The sequence below is a fragment of the Bradysia coprophila genome, chromosome III, assembly GCF_014529535.1.
Source record: "Bradysia coprophila strain Holo2 chromosome III, BU_Bcop_v1, whole genome shotgun sequence".
Taxonomy (NCBI): domain Eukaryota; kingdom Metazoa; phylum Arthropoda; class Insecta; order Diptera; family Sciaridae; genus Bradysia; species Bradysia coprophila.
Genome location: NC_050736.1, coordinates 3,602,362 through 3,625,796, shown reverse-complemented (window position 1 = coordinate 3,625,796; position 23,435 = coordinate 3,602,362). Strand labels below are relative to the sequence as shown.

The 23,435-nt window shown below is 33.7% G+C and overlaps 3 protein-coding genes across 4 annotated transcripts; 2 read left to right on the top strand and 1 right to left on the bottom strand.

Moving 5' to 3' along the window:
- The first annotated feature begins 341 nt into the window (after positions 1-341).
- Positions 342-8,422, top strand: LOC119076504 (hyccin). 2 transcript variants are annotated; one of them, XM_037183296.1, is made up of 6 exons: positions 342-459; positions 903-1,066; positions 1,141-1,888; positions 1,956-2,072; positions 4,303-4,737; positions 6,252-8,422. In XM_037183296.1, exons 1-6 carry the CDS (start codon positions 456-458, stop codon positions 6,827-6,829), a joined length of 2,046 nt encoding a protein of 681 aa, XP_037039191.1. In that variant the 5' UTR covers positions 342-455; the 3' UTR covers positions 6,830-8,422. The 2 variants fall into 2 exon arrangements, with proteins under 2 accessions (XP_037039191.1, XP_037039184.1); XM_037183289.1 differs by lacking the exon at positions 4,303-4,737 and having other exon boundaries at positions 352-459; positions 6,261-8,422.
- Positions 8,423-9,299: 877 nt separating this feature from the next.
- On the bottom strand, positions 9,300-10,057 carry LOC119077824 (nicotinamide riboside kinase 1-like). The gene has a single exon (XM_037185135.1). The coding sequence runs from the start codon at positions 9,992-9,994 to the stop codon at positions 9,362-9,364; it is 633 nt and encodes a 210-aa protein (XP_037041030.1). The 5' UTR covers positions 9,995-10,057; the 3' UTR covers positions 9,300-9,361.
- A 4,013-nt stretch (positions 10,058-14,070) lies between these two features.
- On the top strand, positions 14,071-21,617 carry LOC119077992. Its single transcript, XM_037185374.1, has 3 exons — positions 14,071-14,729; positions 19,235-19,436; positions 20,694-21,617. The coding sequence occupies exons 1-3, from the start codon at positions 14,718-14,720 to the stop codon at positions 20,999-21,001; spliced, it is 522 nt and encodes a 173-aa protein (XP_037041269.1). The 5' UTR covers positions 14,071-14,717; the 3' UTR covers positions 21,002-21,617.
- The last annotated feature ends 1,818 nt before the right edge of the window (positions 21,618-23,435 follow it).

Genomic DNA, 23,435 nt, shown 5'->3' with positions numbered 1-23,435 from the left:
TTCGTTTTTTTGCAATTTTTGTGACCTACAAAGTTTTCTTTTAATGTTTTGCAAAATCATTATTCAACCTCAACTTGGTGTTTTGTAATTGGATTTAATTGTGCCTTTTAATTGATTGTGAATAAGTGGAATATGTAGTTTATTCGGTATGATATTCCATGCAACGTTTTGTACAAATTGCCTCTAGACAAGTTTTACGATTTTTATTAGTCTTCGTAGTCTTTATACAACGTTGTATTTCTATGTTATCTCTCGTACATCTTATCATAAATTGTTATGGTAGTTGTCACATTTGATCTGAAACGTGTTATCAGGGCGGGACGTGTTTCAAATTACTTGACTTTTCTGTAAGTTTCACTTATCATTAACGAGTCGAAGATGTAAGGTGTTGATGTGGTGAAGTCATCTCCGCTTAAATTACTCAGAGAAAATGACAAAGTTTATGGAGGTTGATCATGAGTAAGACGTGCCAAATAATTGTAAATTATTCATCTGTTATCGATAACGACTACAAAAATAATGACAAGATCTGGGTAATATGGTCGTTTATATGGTAAAATGCATGTTAAAATGTTGAAGTACAAGATTTCAAATCAACAGATACGTTGATCGATGGAAGTAATAGACCCGATAATAATACTGGTCATATGCTTGCCGTCTAGACGTCTGTAACAGGTTAAATTGGAAATGTAAATATGGAAGGAAGACAGATGCAGAGAGTTTTAATGTCTTCGGTATAAAGCGGGTGGATATATGACGCATTCAAGCAACAGAAAAGTAGCTCGGTCATTTAAAATCATTTAAAATTTCAAGTTCAACAAGAAAAATAAATTCAAAAATGACTCTGAATGCCGCAGACATGGCCGATTTGAATGAACATTTGGAATTTTTTTTCTTTTCAGTTAAAACAAGAGCTATGGCCGAATCAATAGTTACCGATTGGTTATCAGACTATGCATCATTGCAACAATTTGAAATTCGTTCGTTTGCCTCGCAACATGAACACAACCATGAAATTGCACACGCTTTGTTTACGATTTTAAATGAACGACTAAAGTATCCAGATGTAAGCAATGTTTAGCATTGAAATGGAACTGAGATAAAGCTAAAATGATGATTTCGTTGTTGTTCTGTTTCCAGCTACTGCACTCAATCTGTAATCAATTCCACAGCTTTTATCGGTCAACAGAAACAGTTCTACGGAAATTCACATTGCAATTTGTGCCAACTTTAATTTACATTTATCTGAATTCGGTTGCACAAGGGGATAAAAAGAGTTGTCGCAGCGTCGAAACACTTCTAATTAGTGTCTATAATATCGAAATCACAAACGATGATGGACAAGCCAAAACCGTTTCGTTCCGAATGCCAGTGCTAGCACAAGCCTCAATTTATCATGAAGAGAAGAGTTTGCACGCAAGTGATTTAAAGCGCTGGGAAGAAAACAGCAACAAAGATGTGAATTGGGGTCCCTTGCAACAAGTCGAATCGATAAATGCACAAAATCGGCTCAAAGTGGTGACCGCACTAATGTTTGTCTACAATCAGCAATTGAGCCTGGTGCCCAAATCGGCTCTATCGCATCTGTGTCGCGTTTCATCGCAACTGGCTAACCAGGGATTCTCGAAAATGGGACACGCTCATCGTTCGTCGTATGGAAGTGATCCGAACAATGCAATTGTGCCGAAACCACTGTGTAGGATTCCGATGTCAGCGCAATTTCTGCTGGAGCTACTGCATGCGGTCTATTTTGCCATGTTCAATGAATTCGGATCGATAGCCATTCAAAGCGTTGATGACATACACAATCGGGCTTGCTATGAATTGTTTCCGGAGGTAATTTTGGTCACGAATGCGATTAAGAATTCGTTGCACGCTAATCCATCAGGTACGTGACTGACTGTTTGGTGGCTTTTTTTTCATGAAAAATCTTTTAAATTTATTTCTGTAAATAGGTCAACCAAGCGATGGTCCGATGGGCATTAGTGTTGCATTGACACCAACTACATCAACAGTTACTGTATCAAAATCGATGATTACAAATGCATCATTTCGAACGAAAAAGCTGCCCGGTAAGTTGGTCTTTGTTATTAGATTTTTTAATGAAATTCACACGCTTACGAATTTGAGCGCCAATTGTGTGCTTTCAGAGTAGGTAATTTTGTGCAATGATTTAGTTTATTGAAAGTCTTTCCTAAGAACTTCACTAATTCTAAATGAATTTTCGAGCTTTTACTAATTTGTAATTGCGACATAATGTGCCTTTCTTCGCACCAACTGTTTCACGTTTTCCATCAATGATGTCCAGTTTGTTAAAAGTCTTTCGAATCGTTTGCTGCTTATCTAAGGTTTTTGGTACAAAATTTGTGAACAACAAAAAGCTCTGAAATTTTGTGTGATGGGTGGACAAACACCGTTTAATTTTTTGTTGAGTTAACCTGAATATCATTAATGGAAGGCTGTTTTGTAAATTTTCTTTAGTTTTTTTTTGCGATTTCCTTTAAATCTTATGATGAGTTTAACCTTTTGCACACGGCTTTATAGCATGTCATCGGTTTTATAGACAGTGATGACAAAAATAAGTTTTGAAACAAGTGAAGTAAAAGATTCGGTACCTGTTCAAAACACTTCGATCAAGGGATGGTAATAGATTTGATTAATATGCTTGCTGTCTGCGAAAGGTTAACAATCGGCGGATCAATACATCGCGTGACGGAGTATAATAAAACTACTTGGATTTTTATTTGCAACATCTATAAACGGAAGGGAATGGGAAAATATGATTATCAGTTTTCACTACACCACCGATTTTACTCAGACTAAAATTCTGAATTAAATTTGAAAATATTTTTTGAACGGGGAGAAATTGCTGCATCGGAATCATTTTTTGAATGGTCATATGTTATGTCATCGCTTACGAAAATTATTTCTCATCTTTTTCAACTTTATCCTTAAAGACGTAGTGCTCTGCAACATTCAAATCATTGAAATAGAAATTTCATTTGCTTTTCAAAACCATATTAATTTTTTTAAATTCACAAATTTTACAGAGCAAATCCTAGAGTCTAACGATGTACAAACCATCTTCCAATTATCCAATGCATGAAAAAGTTACCAATTTTATTTAAAAAAAATCGAAAAATGTTTGGAAATTATAGACGAAGTGAAACAAACCGATTTAATTTCTATATTAATTTCTACTGTCTAGTTATTCTAGTACATTGGTTTAGCCTTTCTTTTTTGTAGATTGTAGGTGTGTCTTGGAGCTGTTGGTACTTGTTTAACTGAGCTGAATTAGCTTGTTTTAGAAAGTGAAACGTAAATAGAACATTCGAAGGTGTTTTATGAAAACTTTCATTTCGGAAACTATTATGTTTGTTGAACATAACGTTTTTTATAGATGTTAGACAGTTTGATCTAAAATTTGGTACTGATCATGAGTTCCATTGTTAAGTAACTTCCGCGCACTTGCACCGTATAGCTATAATAGTTTACGTGACAGTTTGTTTAAACTTGAGAAAAGAGACGGAGTTTTCTTTAAACGAACTGTCAAGTTAACGGAGAACTAAATGTAGTAAGTGCGCAGAGTCCTCTAACAAAGCAATATCTTTGTGGTCTAGTAAACGCAGTAATTTAAGACGTAATTAGTTATTCATTAGTAGTAAAGTACTCTCCCTCTCTATCTATCTCTCTCATTTCCAGAGTTATAGATAACTCAGACTTAGACTGAATGATAACTCATTGTTTCACTTAGTGCTTTATAGAGTTTAAATTTTGTGTTCTCACAGTTAATGCCAATCAAATTTGTGTCTAAGTTTGCTTCAGCTGTTTTATGCTTATGCGTGCTTACATGGTTCCACCACTACCACGCGCGTTCGTAGGACTTTGAATACCGTATAAAGCCTTGTAAGCCGTACGCAGTGTGCTTGTATGGGTGAAGTAAATTGAGATACAAATTTGGTTGACATTGACTGTATTTAATACGTCTAAGTGAAGTTCGCTTCAAATGCGCCAAATTTTTCTGTAGTGATTTTAGTTTAAGCGCACAAACACATTCTCTATTGCATACCGTACACACCTCTCACTAAACAATTTTTCTATGAAATTGAAAATGCATCAATTTTCCATCACCAACATAAGAACACACAAACTACTTTCTTAATTTTCGCTGAATTGTTTTCTCGCTTAGCCACTTTTTTCCTCTGATCGCTAACGTTTCTTCCAATAATTTTGTTTAAAAAAAAAAGACAAAACAAAACACCATATAACACTCAAACTTGTGTCATAATCGGTTTATATTAGACGATATCGAAGTGGCCACCATTGATGTTCAGCATGAAAATGGTCCCATTGAAAATGGCGCTAGCCCGAAAGAGAATCGAAAAAATGATCAAAAGAAACGTTGGAAGAATTGGGGTTGGAAGTACAGTCCCGGCGGTAAAACATCCAGTATTGAAGAGGAACCGGATTCACCCAAGCAGAACACATCGCGCCATTCAAGTCCGAACAGTTCACCGAAACACAAGAAATCGGATTTTTTGTCATCGCCGTTGCGTCGCAAATTGTCACAATCACCGAACGATACGGCACACAATCGGACCGATATCCGGTCGAGTGCCGGTGCTCGTTTGTGTCAATTGTTAGACGAAAGTCAGGACGATTGTGCGGATGAATTGCAAGCATTGCTTGTGAATGGACGACCAGCTAGTGTACACATTGTACAAATGTCGCCTTCGAAGCCATTGTTGAAAAACGAAATGTGAAGAGATAAATTCATTATGAATCGAAGCTTATTTATTTTCGAAAGTACCTGTCAAGTCATACCCGCACGAACTTTTTTTTTCCTCAGGGAAATCAAAAGCTATTTCCCTCATCAACTATTCAAATAGATTTTTTTCTCATTTTATTTGTATAAAATAGTGAGCTACTTGGTGGTAAGAACGAGTTTGTCCCAACCAAATATTGCAATATAACATACACACTACATCTGCATGATTTCATAATAATTAACTCCTTCAACTGCATCCAAATATACTGTACTCTGTGGTACATTGATATTGTGTTATATATTCTCTATCTGTTCTTCTTTACTTCTATGCTTGTTCCTTATATCAAGCGACCATCAGTCGGTCAAGGTTAAAACGACAAGCTTGAATTTACTGTAAAAGCAAAAGCACCGCAACATAAGAATGTTTATAAAATCAATTCAATAATAAAATAATTTGAAAACAAACCAACTAAATTGTATAGTTAAATAATGCCTCGTGCGGGTACACACTTAAACAAAAAAAGAAATTAATCTGAAAACGCTTAACTATTTTAACTAAGAATATAGTCAATTTATCTCGTTCAATATTATTCTGCGGAAGACAATTCACTGTAACTTTCGAAACGTTTGTAAACGCAACAGGTATGCGAGAGAATGTTCTTGTGTTTTTGTTTCCGTATTGTTCTAAGTTAATACACAATAAAACACGATTGTTTGCAATTAAGTCTAATAATGGGATTTTAATTTCGAAGAATTTCGCTCTTCTCATGCGATTGATGTGGGGATAATGTTCGACTTGTTAGTTTTACTGGAATGGTACACCTTCTCACAATTCATCGTCATTTCACGGTTTACATTTTGTTTGCTTAGTTTCATCAACGCTAAATTTAAAATTCATTTCATAAACAAACTACTAATAAGCCATTCGGGACAATTAGTCGATACTTCCTTTAGACTACGAAAATAGTTGCAGAAAAGCGAAAATTAAAATGAATTTTCCGATAAAACAATGAATGATTGAAAAGCGCTACATCTAATACTGCTTGTCTAGCCGAATGCGGTCCAGTTAAATTCAAATATTGATTCTTATTTTAACATTGGAGCTGCAATTTTCAGAATATTGCAAGCGTTAAATCACACCATGAATTGCACTAATCATTTACCGACGTAATATAATTAGCAAGAAGTAAATTGGGATTCCAATTGATGTTCATCCATAAATAGAGTTTGTATTGAGTCACATGAATAAAACGGTTAAATGGTTAAATGGATAAAGTGTCTCTAATGAATGACTTAATGTATAGCTACGGACTATACGAAAATTCTAAGCCCTTATCGTGAACGACCACACTTCCAAAGGAAATTATTTTACATAATATGAATGCGTGAGTGTGAGTGAGCGTGTGTGTCTGTTATCTTCAATTTTGATTTTAGTAAAATGCTTAAGATCATATTCCCTTATTAAACCGAACCGTTTCAATCCCCATTCCAGATGATATTCCAATTCAAGGAGCTAAAGACGATCCGTCTCAATTACTCGCCATCACCGAAGAATTGGAAACGGAACCGACACTCGCTAACCGTAACACAACCCATCGTGGCAGTAAAGAAAACCCAAAACTACACAAGGTCCCATTCCCCGGATTCAAAAAGTCCAAGGACAAAGAAGCGAAAAATGTTACCACCAGAAATGGTTCGATACCCGAATCGATGACAAAAGAACCGAGCAAAAGTCTAATCAACAAACTGACCAATCGCGTTTCGAATCAAGTGAGTGCTGATGTTGGCGATGGATTGGACCGGCAGCTGCCGCCGTTGAAACAGAAGAACAGCAGCAATGACATCATCAATGGTGCACTAGTAGGTGAAATAGTTCCAATGCAATCATTAACAAATGGTGGTGCGAATGCTGATGATAAAATGCAAACAGAATCTCATAATACCAGTTTAGATACATCGGATTCCGTTGAAACGACCAGTCCAGACGAGTCAATCGGTACTCAGCGTAATTCGCTCACAGTTGAATTTAAGCAATTGCATATGCAGGTTAGCCAAGTTTAATTGATGATATTTCAATAGATTTCGGTAAAATTATTGTTTGGATTGAAACAACAAAATAAGTATTCCGTGTGTGTGTATATCTGGTATATAATATATTGTTCAACCTATACATAACTAGTTCTAAATGAGTCAAGATATTAATATGGTTGGTGGAATAGTGATCCGTCTTGTCACTGTGACTTAACTCTGGTTTTATCATAATTTCATTTTCAAATTGGTTTATCATAAAATGTTTTGGTGTGAAAATTATGTGGACTTATGTCCGAGCTGTCGCAGTTAATAAATAATTATCCGACAGCTAATTTGGCGTTATTAGCTTTATAGAAACGGCTAGTCATCAGCTATCGATAATGACGACAAGAATAAGCCATGAGATCTGGCAAGAGTTCTCCTTATATAGTAAAAATGATAAAAATTTTTGAAGTGATAGATTCTGTACCCTAGGTTATGCTTTACACTAATGAAGTAAATAACAGATTCAATTGCCGTTTCTAAAAGATTGATAATACAGTAGTGAAAGTGATATGCAATCCTTGCTTACGAAACAGTTTCCCTTTACAAAATGAACGGTCTTTGTATATTTGCCAAGTTTTGACAAACGACAAGTCGCCTGTATATTCAATTAAGAAGTTAAAGATCGAAACAGGTCACCTTTAACTTAACCTGTTTTGAACGTGAATATATTGAGATCAAACGTGAGGGGTTAGCTGAAGGTGTGGTTGGGTCAATCGGGGCTGGATATAATTCGGTAAACATAGTAACCGGGAAATCGAACAAATCAGTAGGGAATGTATGTACTGGGAAGTCAGCTTAACGCTTTTCAGAGTCCTGGCAATTTTTTTTTTAAATACCCGACCTGACCAGAAGTTTCAGGTCAGACTGGTTTTTGACCGCGGTGACATTTATTCTGAGCTTTAAAGTCATTATCAGCAATTCGTTAGCATTATGCGTTGATCACTTCTGCAATAATATATCAACAGGGAAGTGAAAAAGTTTTGCGTTTTTTCTAAATTTATTTTCGTTTGTGATTGTAAATTATTGTTATTCGGCTTCTGTACCTGTGGTCTTCCAACACTATCAAAATTACCGCCAATAAACTTTAAGTTTTTTTTTAATTTTGCATCTTATACGCTTGGTCATTATAATGCTAGGGATATTATTAATGAATTGGTTCCTTTCGAAGAAAATGTCGCAGATTTTTTGTTTGTTATACAGCACGGTATATTTTACTAGAATAAGAATTTATTTTATTCGATCGTCACGTTGGTTATTAGCGAGTTAAGGATACAATTTTTGCAATTAGCGAACAGATACATATGACAAAATTACTAATAAACTTTGGTCTCATTTTTGCATTGTAAAACATTCAATTAAATTAATTGCTAGAAAAAGAAAAGCTCTTTTACGCATTCTGATATGTCCTGTGGCTTTTTAAGTCATCATGGAGCATTTGGTTTATCGTCTTATACACAAAGCAATTTAAAACATTTGAATTTATTTATGTGTAAATAGGATATGGAAATGGAACTTAAAGAGGAATGTAAATAAGTAATTATTGAGAAATGAATTAAATTAATATATTGACAGTTGAAATTGATGAGTTTTTATTATTGGAAGTCTTTTGCAATGAATGTCAGAAAATTGTGAGAAGATCTTCTCAGTCAACATTACGTTATAGTGATTCCTGTGGTTCAGAATTAATTACAGTCAATTTGAGTGGTTTTTTTTGGTAAAATGCCGGCTAACAGATCTCAGTTCATAGTATTGACTTACCGTAGTGTCAGACCGACTACGAAAAGGCCCATTGGGGAATAAATAAAAGATGTTCATAAAAAAATGCCAAAGGGAAACGCCCGAACTCACAGTATGACCAGTGCGGCACTGGCTTGCCGTCTCTAAGCAATACAAATATGAAATTATATGCGACTTAATCAAAACTGGGGTCTGCAAGTCAGTTGGAAGATTCCAGACGACAACATCCAAACTGAGTTCTGCGAATGAGTTGTTAGAACACGAATTGCGTTCTATTCTATTTATTTGTTTTGATTCAACGGGCTACCAGATTATCAAAGAATTTACGACAGGCGTTATAAAAACAACAGAACGCACAGGTAATATCAAGAATTTGTGATTAAATGCAGTTTATTTGTCAAAACAACACTTATGCATTGTGCATTCCGACATGTAGGGAAACCAAATAATTGGCTGAACAAACTCGGATGTATGGAAATAGCGCATTGAAAAAGGTATACCTAATGGAAATGTTTTCACAATTTTGTTTGTTAAATGACTGCATTGTTGCTGTATTTCGGATAAACAAAGTGATAATGTGAATACGGCGAATGCGATGAAATTTGTTCAGCCGTCGGAATATCCAAGAGTGATATTGATGTTTTCGAATGGTTCATTCGCTTTTTTGAATTTTTTTTTGGCACAAAGTCTACCGAACACTTGGGAAAAGAAAACAGAATTTGTTCCGAATAAACGAAATTTAATAAAGTTTTAATTTCACGGTTCGTTGACCTCTTTGTTTTATAAATACATTTTGATAAACGACAAAGCCTTATCGGTACAAGATTCCATGGTATCACCTCCATTAATTATGATTAAGCCTTCCATATTTTTGAATTCATTGAAGTGACTTTCATACAACGGCCATGTATAATTCTCGAAATAGCCAGGCGGGGTTCGTTGTTTGTATACACGCACTTTTCGTCGATCGAAGCACTTTTCGAACGAAATGCTCAAACAAATTTTCACTTGGCACAGTTCAGCAGTTAGTTTGTGATTGAAAATCATAAATCCTTCAATTATCAGAATGTTTAGCGGATTTGATGCTGCCGCCGCGGTAATTGAACCCTTTGAGACAACATTCCCATTTCCAATTATACGCATCAAATCATCGCTCATTTTATCCATGTCCATTGCACTTAGCTGTTCACGATTGATATGGTCAACTCCGTTAACTTGGACCCACTCATGTTTCGGATGATCAATCGGCCAGAAGTAGTCATCTTGACAAACCAATTTCACTTGTCCAACTTTAAGGTTTGGATAAAACTTTTCGGTTAAAGCTGAATCACTGAATACATTTGCAATTGATTGAGCCAGACTAGTTTTTCCGGAGCAAGAAACACCCGATACGCCGATTACAAGCCAAGACATTTTTTTTCTTAAACTGATAACAGCTTCAATTCTGATTAAAAAAAAGAGTAGAAGTGACAAACACTGTCACATCGAACAACAGGATGGTCCGCATATTTACATTATGATTAAAATGCAGAGATCATGAAAAAAAAACGTGAAGCTCGTGTTTCATGGCAAGACAAGATATGACTCATTGTCAGCAGTTTCATTTAAAATAGAAATCTTTATTGTGAAAATATGTGACGAACCTGTTGAAACACAGTATTGCAGGAGCCATAATAAATTATAGATCTTGGGTAATAATTATCGATTCGCTTTAAATGAAAGAGAAGATTTTTTATTAGTAACCGCATTTGAAAGGAGATCTTAGCAAATATTCGATTAACCTTATCTTAAGACTTACTTTTATGGTTGTTGCAGAGTAAATTATCTGACGAGATATGAACCAACGACCTAGCGAATCATTCAAAGTTGTACATAAGACAAATTAGTAAAACTCTTTGCTTTTATGCAAAATGTACGCATGTCATCCTCGACATTAGTAGTTATAGGATAGCTATATAGGCAGTACATTATCTGTGTTAGTTTCTCATGGTTTTATATGTTCTGAGAAATAGGCGAAAAATCTTCTTCTTTTTAGCTAATTATAGATTGATACATTCATCGTGTATCTTGACCACCAACAACTTTTTCTTTCCTACACAGAATCATCTTCGTAAAAAAAATTACAGTTCATTGCCCGAAATCCTCTTCACTATCTAATGGATTGCGTGTAAACGGACACATCGAAAGAAAAACCAATTTAATTCGATATCTCTGTGGTAATTTCCGGTCAACAACCAAAGCGCATTTTTGCATCGATTTCTAATTGTTTTCTTGATTTATTCCTCGAATCCAAATTCGCAGCCGAAAAACTTAGTTCAAAAAAAAAATCGAGTATAATTCCCTGTTATAATTATACGTGAGTCAACAAACTAAAATTTATTTATTTGAAAGAAAAAACGCGAAGTCTAGCCGCTGGCACGACTCACATGGTATACGATATAGAGCATGTGACTGATCATCAAAGAGGATTCCAGGTTGATGAATTATACCAAAAATCCAAATGTAGCTGTTAGATACTGCTCGCCTTCGACTGATTCTTGTTAGTTTGTGTAAAAGGTGGTTTTCTTAGTAAAACTTTAATCTTTATGGAATTTATCGATTATTCATTGATTATGAATGGCTTCTTTGGAAAGTACACTATGTTATCTGATAGAATTTGAAGTAATTTGTAGGAGAATATACACTGGTACAGACGACGGACGCCAAACAAAAATATTTTATAATATTTATGTTAGCATGAAGCAACGTCGATTAAAGCATAAAATCAGAAATTTATTTGTCAATTTTGAAATACATTGCTGTCTTTGCTGTGCAATAATTCAGATAATTTTGTTTCACATAATCTCGTAATGACCCGATCGTGGTTTTAAGTAAATAGTAAAGCATTTTTCTGTAACGTTTGTACACCAAACGCAGCTTTAACATAAATCTTTGCCGATAATTGAATAAAATGAGAATGTATGTATGGGAGGAGAGTTATGTGTGTACAATATAGATTATAAATGCCACTTCTAATGAAAATCTTTTCATTACAATTTCGTAATAAACAAAGTAAAATATTGTTAGACAATTTTGGTTCGCTAGGTTTACCTTGCAACAAAATTTGTATACTGAGAGATGAGAAGGTCGTTAAATCGTTCTACATTTTCATTTTTTTTTAAGTTAAAAGTTTTCAACGACAATGACGCGAATTTATTTCAATCCGCCTACGAAAATGTTACCATGGATGCAATTACCGCGATGTATTCACTCGAGAAAAAAAAAGCTTACAACAACGTATTCTGTGTTTACATGAATGTAATTAAAGCGAGCAACTATTTTCAGTAAATCTGATCGTCAATGTGACGACATGAGTCATGTGGTCAAAATAGATATCGACTAGCATCCACTCATAAATCGATTTACACATACGCGCGTTATCATTCTGCAAATCATTATACACATGGTATTATTCTGCAAATCACCACACATGTTGTCGTTCTGCAAATCACCTTTACTAGTACACTAGTAAATTTAGCCTAATTCTGATTCAAAATGACAAATTAAAGGGGACTTCCACAATTCAACGAAAAGTAGGTAAAAACAGCTGATAAGATTTATAGATACCAGGTATTCCCAGATTGCCTCTATTTAGGCTGCATGCAAAAGTTTTGTACATGCGTAAGATGTCTTGTATTTGGATTCGGATACATGCTTTTGTTTTCCCCAGAAAATTGGTTTAAGTTTTAACCTGTTACAGACGGCAAGCATATGACCAGTATTGTTTTCGGGTCTATTACTTCCATCGATCAATAGTACATTACTATGCAAGGGAAGTAAAGTGATATCTCGTATCCAGATGAGTAAAAGTAACCGAGGGCTTTAGCCCGAGGTACATTTACTCATCGTGATACGAGATATCACTTTATTTTCCGTGTGTAGTACGGCGTTTTACTATGCGAGTGATGTAAAGGTTATTGCCTATACATGTAATAGCCTTATTACATGCACCAGCATAGTAAAGTATTTTCCTTCACTAGGGAGGGAAAATGGACTTTCCGTCCCTATGGAAAAGTCTATCCCTATTTCTTAAAGGAAAAGAAAAAGGTTACACTACACTCGGGAAATAATTTGATATTTCGTATCACGATGAGTCTGGATTCGAAATATCAAATTCCTTCCCTTGTATACTAATGTACTATTTAATCTGTTGATTTCAAATCTTGTACTTCAATTTTTTAACGTATGCATTTTACTATATAAGGGACCATATTATCGATTTTATTATCGATAACAGATGAATAGCCGTGTGTGACAGGTTGCGCTCGCATAACTCGCAATAAAGGTAAAAAATCTTGTTTTCGTGTGTTTTTTGATCTCCACTTCGCCTCAGATCAACAAAATTCACACGAAAATTCTACTGTTTTAATAACTATTACGTAAGTAGAGCTAAAAAGTCCAGTTTTCATTAGAATTTTGTTGATCCGACACGAATCCGCAGTCAACAAACGCAAGATAATCTGATTTTTACCTTTTATCCTGACTTACAGCTATGAACTTTTAAATCAGTTATCAATTTCAGCTGTTCCATGCACACAAACAATAGTATATTACTTCCGAGGTTCCAAGTTGTGTATTTGATAAGTGGGGTGTTACAGCCCGACCCGAAGGGGAGGGCTGTATTCCCCACTTGTGAAATAACAACTTGGAACCTCGTAAGTACAATGCTTTACGTGATTAGGCAATGTAAATGAAAATGAAACATGCCGTAACACGTAAAAGTTTTTATTCAGGTGAAAAAGTTGCAGCCCCGCGTATTGTGGTGGAATCATCTGTTTCGTTTGAGTGAGTGGATCAGCTGCTACGAAATAAAAACCTTAGTCACAGACTGTATGTATTAGTAGATTATGTTAAATTTTTGGAAATTTAGTAGCTCACCTAGTGGAAAGATTGTTGCCGGCTCCGAATGCAGAGCCCATAATACCTATAGTCAAAATAAAAATGTCCGCACAGTTACGTAATCTACTATTAAATACAGTGAGAGGACGAAAGGAGTGCCCCAATGATATGTTTAGCGTAGAACGTATTTTAATAACTCAATTGTTCTACTTTCGATTACGATTATAAGTTTTACCTATAACGACGACTTCTATAGTTATGTAAACATCAAAAGTATTTATTTATTTATTTTCGAACAGTCTCAAGACAAAAAAATAAATTAAATCGAAAAGAATACAAATTAGTCGTTGTCTGAAATATATTTTTCTCTTCTCAATGTAAGTATCAAAAATATTGTTTGTTCATTCATTCATAGTCACTCTGGAACGTGCGACAATTTTACATATATTTACATTTGTCTACTATACTCGACATTCGATTTCGATTCCTTTTATCAATTGAAAATTAAAGACCTCTCAGGTACATATACCGCCACTGTAGCATTCAGTATCTTGAGGTCAAAGCTTGCAGAGTGATATCAACGTAAAAATAAACGAATTAAGAATTGTGGAGAATTAAAAAAAAAGAACGCTGAATATAAATAAAATATCGTTATATTTTACGATCTATGTACACACTGTGTAGTGTTTACCTCTACATTCAATTTGAATTCCATATATATATATAATAATATTGGTCTACCGAAATGACACGCTGTGCGCTGTGCTATATAAACGCGTATCAATTACTTACCGCTCTCATTTCTCGTCTTCAGATATGAATGAGTTGGTCAATATACTGCATATATCGATTCGCATATGCAAATTTAAAAATAGTTGAAAGATTATTTTTGGTAAATCGTTACGGATTTACTTGGTTTTATCTTATTTATTTTTTTCAAGAGTTTTTTTTTGTTCTTAATTTTAAATCTTATTTTCGGGTGGTTGATGCGTTACGCTTATTCAATAGTGTTCAATAGTGCTTTTTCAGTTGAACGAAAACAACGTGTGAAACATTAACTTTTTGAGTGCTCATCGCGATTTAGTACTTATGCATCGGGAAGGTACTAAATGCATGCTGTGTCCGTGGCTGTTACAATTGTTTAATAAACGAATATAAACCAAAGAATAATTTATTAATAAAAAGTTTTAAAAGTGAATTGACTATCTGGATTCGATATTATCTTGGCTGGAACTGAAAGAGTGAAAAACTAAGAACTATGACACTAAAGGTGAGTTAAACATTGTTTTTTCTTGATTCCTTTAAGAAGACATAAATTGTTATCCTTATATATCTTGCCCAAAATATCAGTGAATTTTTGATAAAAATTAATGAAATAATCGGCCATAAAAGTTGTTATACCATTCTGATTCAAAATTACATACAATATATCACTGTAATAAAGTAATACACCTATAATCGTCCATAAAAGACTCCGATTTTTAACGGGCCACGGTGTCAAAGCGTGAAATTTTTTTTTATTTCATATCAATGTAGAATTATCAAAAATGTAAAAAAAGAAAACTTTTTTTTATGAACCTTCGGACTTAATAATGTTTCCAAAATTTCGATTATTTTTAAACTGCAAGCTAGCTTAGGATTGGTGGATTATATTGGTGTGATTCAACTTTGTGCCGATTGTTGGTAGAGGTCAGTTGGATGTACCTTTTTTTTTTAAATTTCTTTTAGTTTTACCTCTCAGACCGGAGCGATAGATCACTTTCAATTTAATTGAAGTGAAATTTTTTTTCGTTTGGTACATCAAAGTCATAGTGAATCGAGATTTTTTTTTATACATATTGATTAGAATGTTCTAAACATAACCACCATTCTTCAGTCATACAGTTTATATCATCTGTTACATCTGTTGCCAACAGCACCGACAAAAATACACGATGATCTTCTGTTAGCATACCCTTATAAATAGCAAAACGTATAGTAAAACAAAAGAAGTCAAGATTTTGTATCAAACACTAGGTGATACTTTTAACAAAAGAAGTGACAGATTTAATGATTATATATGGCAATACGTGTGCCGGTACAAAAATGTTAAAATTGAAGGCGTGTCACTGATTGCAAAACAATCACTGATAAAAATCTAGCCACATGGCTCTCCTCATCTACAGCACTGATGAATGCTTGACTCCATGTGATGTTACAATAAGTGAATTTTGTTTTTTTTTCTGGGTTTTTCTACCTTCAGCTCAAGTGGTAACTCAGATAAAAACAAAATCGTACCACATTACAATACAATTTCCTACATTCCTACACTTAGAACCTTCAAAACATTTATATTATCGCACGTTAAGCTTACAAGATAAGTTGCTTTAATAAAATAGTGAGTTAATAAGACCGACTCATCTTATCAAAAAATCATGTGAAATCGATTATTCTGTAAATGCTTGGGAAGATGTATTTTCAATCGTTTTTTTTCTGAATTGATTTATTTTTGTAGTTTTTTGGTATTGATTTAACTGATTGTCTGATAACTTGATCAACACGTTTTGGTGTTAGACATATCAACTTGTTAATGAAATGAACAATAAATTATCAAATGGAACATAAATATATTGCCATAGTATAGCGCAATCAAATTACAATTTCTATTTATAAATAGATTCGTGTGACTTTGAAATAATTTATTCGGAAGTACATTTATACACATATATGTGCAAACGATATAGGTGTCAACTGGTGGAAAAATGGTAGATTAAACAATGTGCATAATTGCAGATTAGAGGAATCGTTAAATAATAAACGGTTTTAACGGTTCTTCTTTTAGCTTTTTGCTACAATGTAGAGTCTATTATTGTTAGTTCCATAAAAGTTTATCTATCAGCTATAAATTGAATGTTTATCTCATATTGAAGTAGAAGGTTCAAGTTCAGCAGATATATCCATTAAATGGTTTTACCATTCAAGGTCATTAAGACACAATGGAAAGTTTAAGAAGTCGGTGTTTATTTACGCTGCACGGACGAAAAGGAAGCGTATGCAAATAACAGTTAATTTCTATAATGTAAGGCTATTACTGTCATTAAGCTCTTTCACTTAAGACAAATTGCTTGATTTTCTTGCTCATTTTCCTTTATTGGGAATTTTCAAATTTTTTAAATTTTTCTTGTGTTTTCGTCATTTTGTATGCCTAATTTAATATTCCGATGACGATATTAATGCTAAAACCATATTTCTTAGATCCATTAATTTATTTTTTTTATCGTAATAATGTGTCTCACGTATCCGTCTCGAATTCTTTTTAAATAGGTCACAACTATTTTATGTTCAATACATATAGTCCGCATGTATCATTGTTTTTTTGATGTTCCATTTATCAACATCAAGTTTTTCCACGAATTGTTTTGTCGAATTTATTAAAAATCTCAAAATAAATTTTCCAAGCAGGAAACGTGATAAATTTTGTACTGAATTGTGTGGTTGGGATTTTTCAAATTTAAATTATTTAAAACAAAAAAAAACTAGGAACAGAATATTGGTCAAGATGTCATGACATTTCTCACGTGAGTTGTCAAGAGATGCGATTTTTTTGATAAAGGTAACGTTTGCTGGCCGACTTAAATACGGAAGCTAAATTTATCTTCTAAATAGCTCACGCTTCATATTCTCGCGCAATCAAATGGATGAGTACGCTGTCCCCGGTAAAAGAACGTCTATCAAATCATTTTCTGAAGTTTCTCAGAATTCATCATCATAATGGTAGCATTATCTCCTTGTTAAATTCAATAATTTTTTTTTGCCCAATGATTGGCACGCACGTACGCCACACTTTATATGAGAAGACGTGAAAAGTTACACAATTGAAGTGTCGATAACGTTTGTAAAAATGAATGATTTTATGAATGAACTGGATGTATATGCTACGGATGTACAAAAATACGCTTTGTTCTTGAGAAAAAAAACGACAACTTTACGTCATTAAATTGTCACATTACTCATGTGTCGACATTGGCAAATATTCAAAATAGTAAATTGGTGTTTAGAAAACTCTTGAAAAATGGATGCAATGACACTTTAATGTAATTAATTTCATCCAAAATTCATGGCTGTCAGTAAATTTTCTCTGAGTAATTGTTTAACAGGAAAAAAAATGAATGAAGAGAAGACATCTCGGAAACAACATACACTTTTCATCATTATGTTGAAATTGAAGGAAACATTTTTCCGAGAATTGATAAATAAAATGACGTAGAAACTAAGTTGATTGTACTTTGTCATACGGTCAAATTCCAATCGTCGATCAAGCTGACGCGCGCAACGATGTTTTATTTTTTACGTAAGAGAACCTGAAGATTAATTTTTGTTTTCTGTTGTAGTGGTTATCGACGAATTTAGTCTAGGAAAGGTTTATCTAAAATATTGTTTTTCTCAACTTTAGACTCACAACAAAATTTTAATATAAATCAGAAATTGTTTTCTTTTCTTACTATCTAGATGGATTGTCTACTGTTTAAGAGTCTAACAGGTCGCATAATAAAATTGAACTTACGACCAAGCAAATGTAATCTGTAATAGAAGCTACAAATAGAATATTTCGGAAACTGTAAGCACAGCAAGGTTGAATTATCCCTTTACGTCGCCATGTACTGGATAAACTCTGCTCCATCTTGCAAAGTTTGTTTACTTTTAAATCATTAATTAGATTCCACAAAATAATTATCAATCACGCCTTAGCCCTCGTGGAGCAATTTAGGCCTTATCAGAGTTTTATGCAATCGATATAGTTTAAGTGTTTTGAATGAGGAGCACGTCACATCTTTGATAAATGTGAGCCAAAAAGCGATTAACAGTAATTTTGCGAGTGAAAACAACGATAATTTGGACTGCGAATATTACGTCATCAATCAAATTTTTGTGTCATTTTGAAGTGGAGTTCGAGTGGAGTGTAATAACACTGCTATTGTCATACTTCCAGTTTGTAGTTCTTTCATCCGTTGTTATCATCGATTTCTTTAAATTTTTTCCTAATCTCAGTTTTTCATATACCAGCCAAGTTGGTTGAACCAACATGTATCCCAGCGAATTTATTATATCATAAGTCTACAAAGCGTCACACAACAATAGTAGATTTCGCAGTGCATCAGAGACGGATTTTTTTTAAATACGTATATTTAGTATGTAGAACAGATGTGTTTCTGAAAACGAAGTGAAATCAAATTAATGAAAATTTGAATTACAAAACAAAAAATCTGCATACTGACGACATAAAAAGTAAATAATCTGTTTCGTCTCAGAATCGACAGTAGTCTTGGTCTTGCTAGACTTTTCTTGACTGTACAAAAATAATTTTAATTGAGAAACACCTTATTTTTGTCTCAAAAAATATTAGATTAGACTACCTGGCAGTAAACTATAGAAGAGAGATTATATAAGTCGGGTTTAAGTTGAGAACGGTTAGACTCGTTAGACACTATTGAATTTACACTCTATTTATTAAAAAAAATTATCGTATGTCTCCAGGTATTATGACATAGTGATATTTTAATGAACACCTGCATGAACGTGGCCGATGTGTTTTGCGTATGTTGGCAGATTTTTTTTTGTATATCTTGTTCACATGTTTTATTGAACTCACATGTTAGGCAAATAAATGTACCTATATATCCAATGTCGTGCAATATTTGTATGTGTAAATTAAGAAGATTTTTAACCTCTAAATCTTACAATTATTTTCTAGTTGCGTGACCACCATAAAAAATCTTTTTTTTTTTTCCTTTTCAGCTCAAATTCGTCATTTTATCTGCGATATATCTTCTCTGCATCCAGATCTACGAAACGGAATCATGCCACTTAGATCACATGAAACATTTTGCTTTGAATTCGTGTGAATTACTGATCGATGCATTGAAAAGTGATTTGAATCCGCACAATGAACGGCTCAAGAGAGAAATCTTTGAATATCGTAATCAAAGAAACAATAGCCGTAAGTATAAGATTAATTTAACAAAACTTGAAAGATTAAAAAGACGTTGAAACGAACTCCTTGAACTTAATAATAAAAACAGATTTTTTTTTACCCATTTCTTCCGTTAAAAACAAATGTGAAGTTCAACCTGACCACTAAAATGTTGTTGCTATTTTTTGTAAAAATTTAAAACTTTTCGTTATTGTTAGTCATCCGATGAATACACAATTTCGAAAAAAGTAGTTTTTTAATCCAAGGACCACTCTTGTTTATTTACAATTAAATTTACAACCAGTATCGATGACCGAATTTGTCCTTTAATCATCGTTACTTCATCGTTCATTGTAATGTTATAATGTTGAACTACTGGACATGTAACAGTAGACTACGTCCTTGTTTGGAACTTCTTATTTTGCCTTCGGATTGAGCTACAATCCCAAGAGAATACAAAGTACCAAACCATTACATAAGTTATTTTACTCACTAAATCCGCGGGGAATGAGTTTTAACGCTCATGTCAATGAAGCAATGACTGATTTCCCGGGGATAGTAAGTAAATAAAATTAACATTAATTTAGTCAGTGTTTGGTCATTTTTGTCGGGTACAACTTTTGCAGTAAATCTAACGTACTAGCCACGTGCACTTACTGTTCATGTTATCTTTAACTATATTCACATTAAATTGGAAATCAAAATAAGGAAATCAACGAAAATCAGATCGATTCAGGGTCTGTGATGTAAATATTAATCGATATTGGTCTTGACTCTTGAATAATATTAATCACGAACTTTTACGTGTAAAGTGGACTTTTTTTTATTGATAACAGACAATTATGTGCATGAATGAATATAAAATAAAAGTGTCAGCTAGATGAATTGATACGTTAATTCATAAGAATTCAAATGTTTCGCGCTGGTTTCATAATTATAATCGAAAAGCATCGTTTTATAAGTGAAAGAGGCATTGATCAGTTACGACCTCATACAATGTCAGCGATTATAAATTCAAATTTATTTTGTTTTGATTTTTAAATTTCAAATATTTATGTTCCGATTATGCCGGTAGTGAAACGAAACGATCAGCAATATAGGAATGTCCTTAAGATTTTTTTGCAAAAATTTCCAATTCTAATTAAGGAAATAAAATGTTGCATTTAACATCCGTTGTAGCATCCGTTACTCTATTCGTATTAAAATAATTGTAATTTTGTTGTTCACTCATCGATCTGCTGTATGCTAATGGACAATTTTTAATATATTATTGTAACTTTACAGATTATGATGAAAGTCGTCACGTTCGTCCTACTCATCTAAAAATTAAGACCATCAATTTCCCTGATAGTGGCTACATAGTCGTCGATCAACTGTATGCAAAAATATTGCGGCATTCTTATCCATCAATGTACCGCCGAATTCCAAAGAGACACTATCCACATGAAGCGGATAATAACACTATGAACAACGAAATAATAAATAGGAGACGCAAACGTCACCATGATGATCAACCGGATAATAAGAAAACCATTAATTTTACTTATTGTTGTTCGAACCATTGTAGAGCGTACGATTTGTGTGAGTTCTGAAAACTTATCGGACTTATGGATCAGTTAGTCGAAATTTAGATTTTATTTCGTGAGACCATTGAATTAATTGCGAATATGAAATTCGTTTACTGAAAATAAATTATTTTTAGTGTTGGAGTGTTGATTGTCGCAGAACATTCTTTTCTTATTATTCAAACATCATCAAGAATGAATTGCGTCGAAAGTACTAAGCCGTCCAAAAAAAAAAAAAAACAATCGAGCGACCGATCAATGTTACTGCCATAGAGTTTCGTGTCCTAGATAGATAATTTTATTGTTCGAATGTAGTATTTAGTATTTAAAAAAAAATTATTTATTTGAAATCATCACATCCATAACAAAAAGAGAATCCATCACTCAAACTGCAACTGCTCACATTAGTTTAGGATTTAGGTATGTAGCAATAAAAAATGACAAATAAATTTACGAATTTTTTTAGGTATTAAGTAGGAATGATTTTTGAAAATTTGTAAAATATTTTTGAATGATTTTACTGATCATAAATTAATCTACTGCACATTTTGTATTATTAGCTAGTAAATTGTTTAATAAACTAATTAAATTCTGTTTTGTTTGCGATTTGGATATAAACATTCTATTTTTCATTAAACAAAAATAATTTGTTTTTCTATACTCACAAGTTCCGGAAGAGTAAATTCGTGGAACCTTTAGTCTTTAAAGTTGGCGCTAGTGACTTGTGAAAATACTGCATATTTTCCAGTTATATAGCGTCTAAAAATATCCTACCGGATGGCTACAGATGCATTTTTAGAGGAAAAAATTATAATTTTCTCACAGCTCTAACAATTACCAGCAACTCTATGGTAAACTGATATCATGATGTGATAACCTGAAACTTATACTACCGAATATTATTACATTAGGTTTGTAAAATCCTCCTTGGAGATTCTGACAACAGATCTCGAAAATGAATATGAAAATCTTGATTCCGCGTCACAATGATCTCCGTGTATACCAAAAGCGAATTTACTCTTTAACTCCTTAACGTATTCAGAAAGGTTTGTAATTCATTAACGAAGTAATAAACATTGTCGGTACACCCTTTATGGACGGCTGTGTATCTGTTATGGACGACGCCGACGCCGAAAAAAAACTTAAAAAAACGATAGCGAGGAACTCAGTGTATTCCTGGTTTATTTAAAAATCTAAATGTGACCCTAAGCATCTTTAGTTGATTTCAAAAAAAAGATTCGCTGATTGTTGACTTTCTTTTCGAAAAACTCCAATGAAGTAGTAGATTTAAAGGTCGAAGACCCACTCAGAGCCTGTAATTCAATTACCAAATATATCCGATTTACTGATGAAATTACCGAAATTATCAATTATCTACTAGCAAAATTGCTAAAAAATAATTTCGGTAATTTTATCAGTAAATTAGGTAATTTCGTCGGTAAATCAGGTAAATTGGGAAATTCAAATTTGCTGGACTCGCAGTTCGCAGTTGAATTGAATTGAATTTATTGACACCGCCAAAAAACTGGCTGAATATAAAAATGTACAAAATATACAAACGTAGATAACATAAATACTTAAGACTACTTCCATCAAACACTACAAACCAAGCTCCTCTAAAATTAAACTTTTAAACGTCGTTCTATTCTCACACCTAGTCACAACCGCTTTAAGCTTATTAATAAGTCTAATCAGCCGAACGACCCGTTGTTCTGATAAATACACATTCGAAAACCGCGGCTCAACCAGCAATTTCATAGTAGTCTCTCGAAAACCGTAAACACTTTCATTTCGAACAAATCTAGGCGAGATAATATCATCAGTCACGTTTCCTTTATACAAATCAAAAGCAAGCATTGCATCAGCTATTGTTCGACGAGTATCCAAACTTTGTAACTTCAGTTACTTGCATCGATCCTCGTACGGAGCCAACCTGTATGTCGTTGCGTTGCTACGGCTTTCTAGCAAATAGATAACGAACTGTTTCTGTATAGATTCAATATCGTCTTTGTAGATTTGCGCTGCAGGATTCCAAATTGTTGATGCAAATTCCAGCCTTGGACGTACATAAGCCAAATAGAGTATACGTTGTGTCTCTTTGGTAAAATTGCCGTTGGAAAAATGTTTAATGCATCCAATCATCTGGCGACACTTCATTCCCATATGCTCAATGTGACTGCCCGGGTGAAACCACCTGTTGACCAAAAATCCCAAATCGTTCATTTCTTCGACTCTCTCTATGACGTGATCACCCATTGTGTAATCGGCTTTGATGAACGATGATTCACTTCGGTAAATGCTGAATATGTAACATTTGTCCTTGTTGAATTGAAGACGATTCTCTGTGTTCCATCTATTAACGTTATTGATATCTCGATGCATTCGATGTATATCGCTGTGATCGAAGATAATGGACGCCAACTTGATGTCATCCGCAAATAGTAGAGGGCACATAAATTCA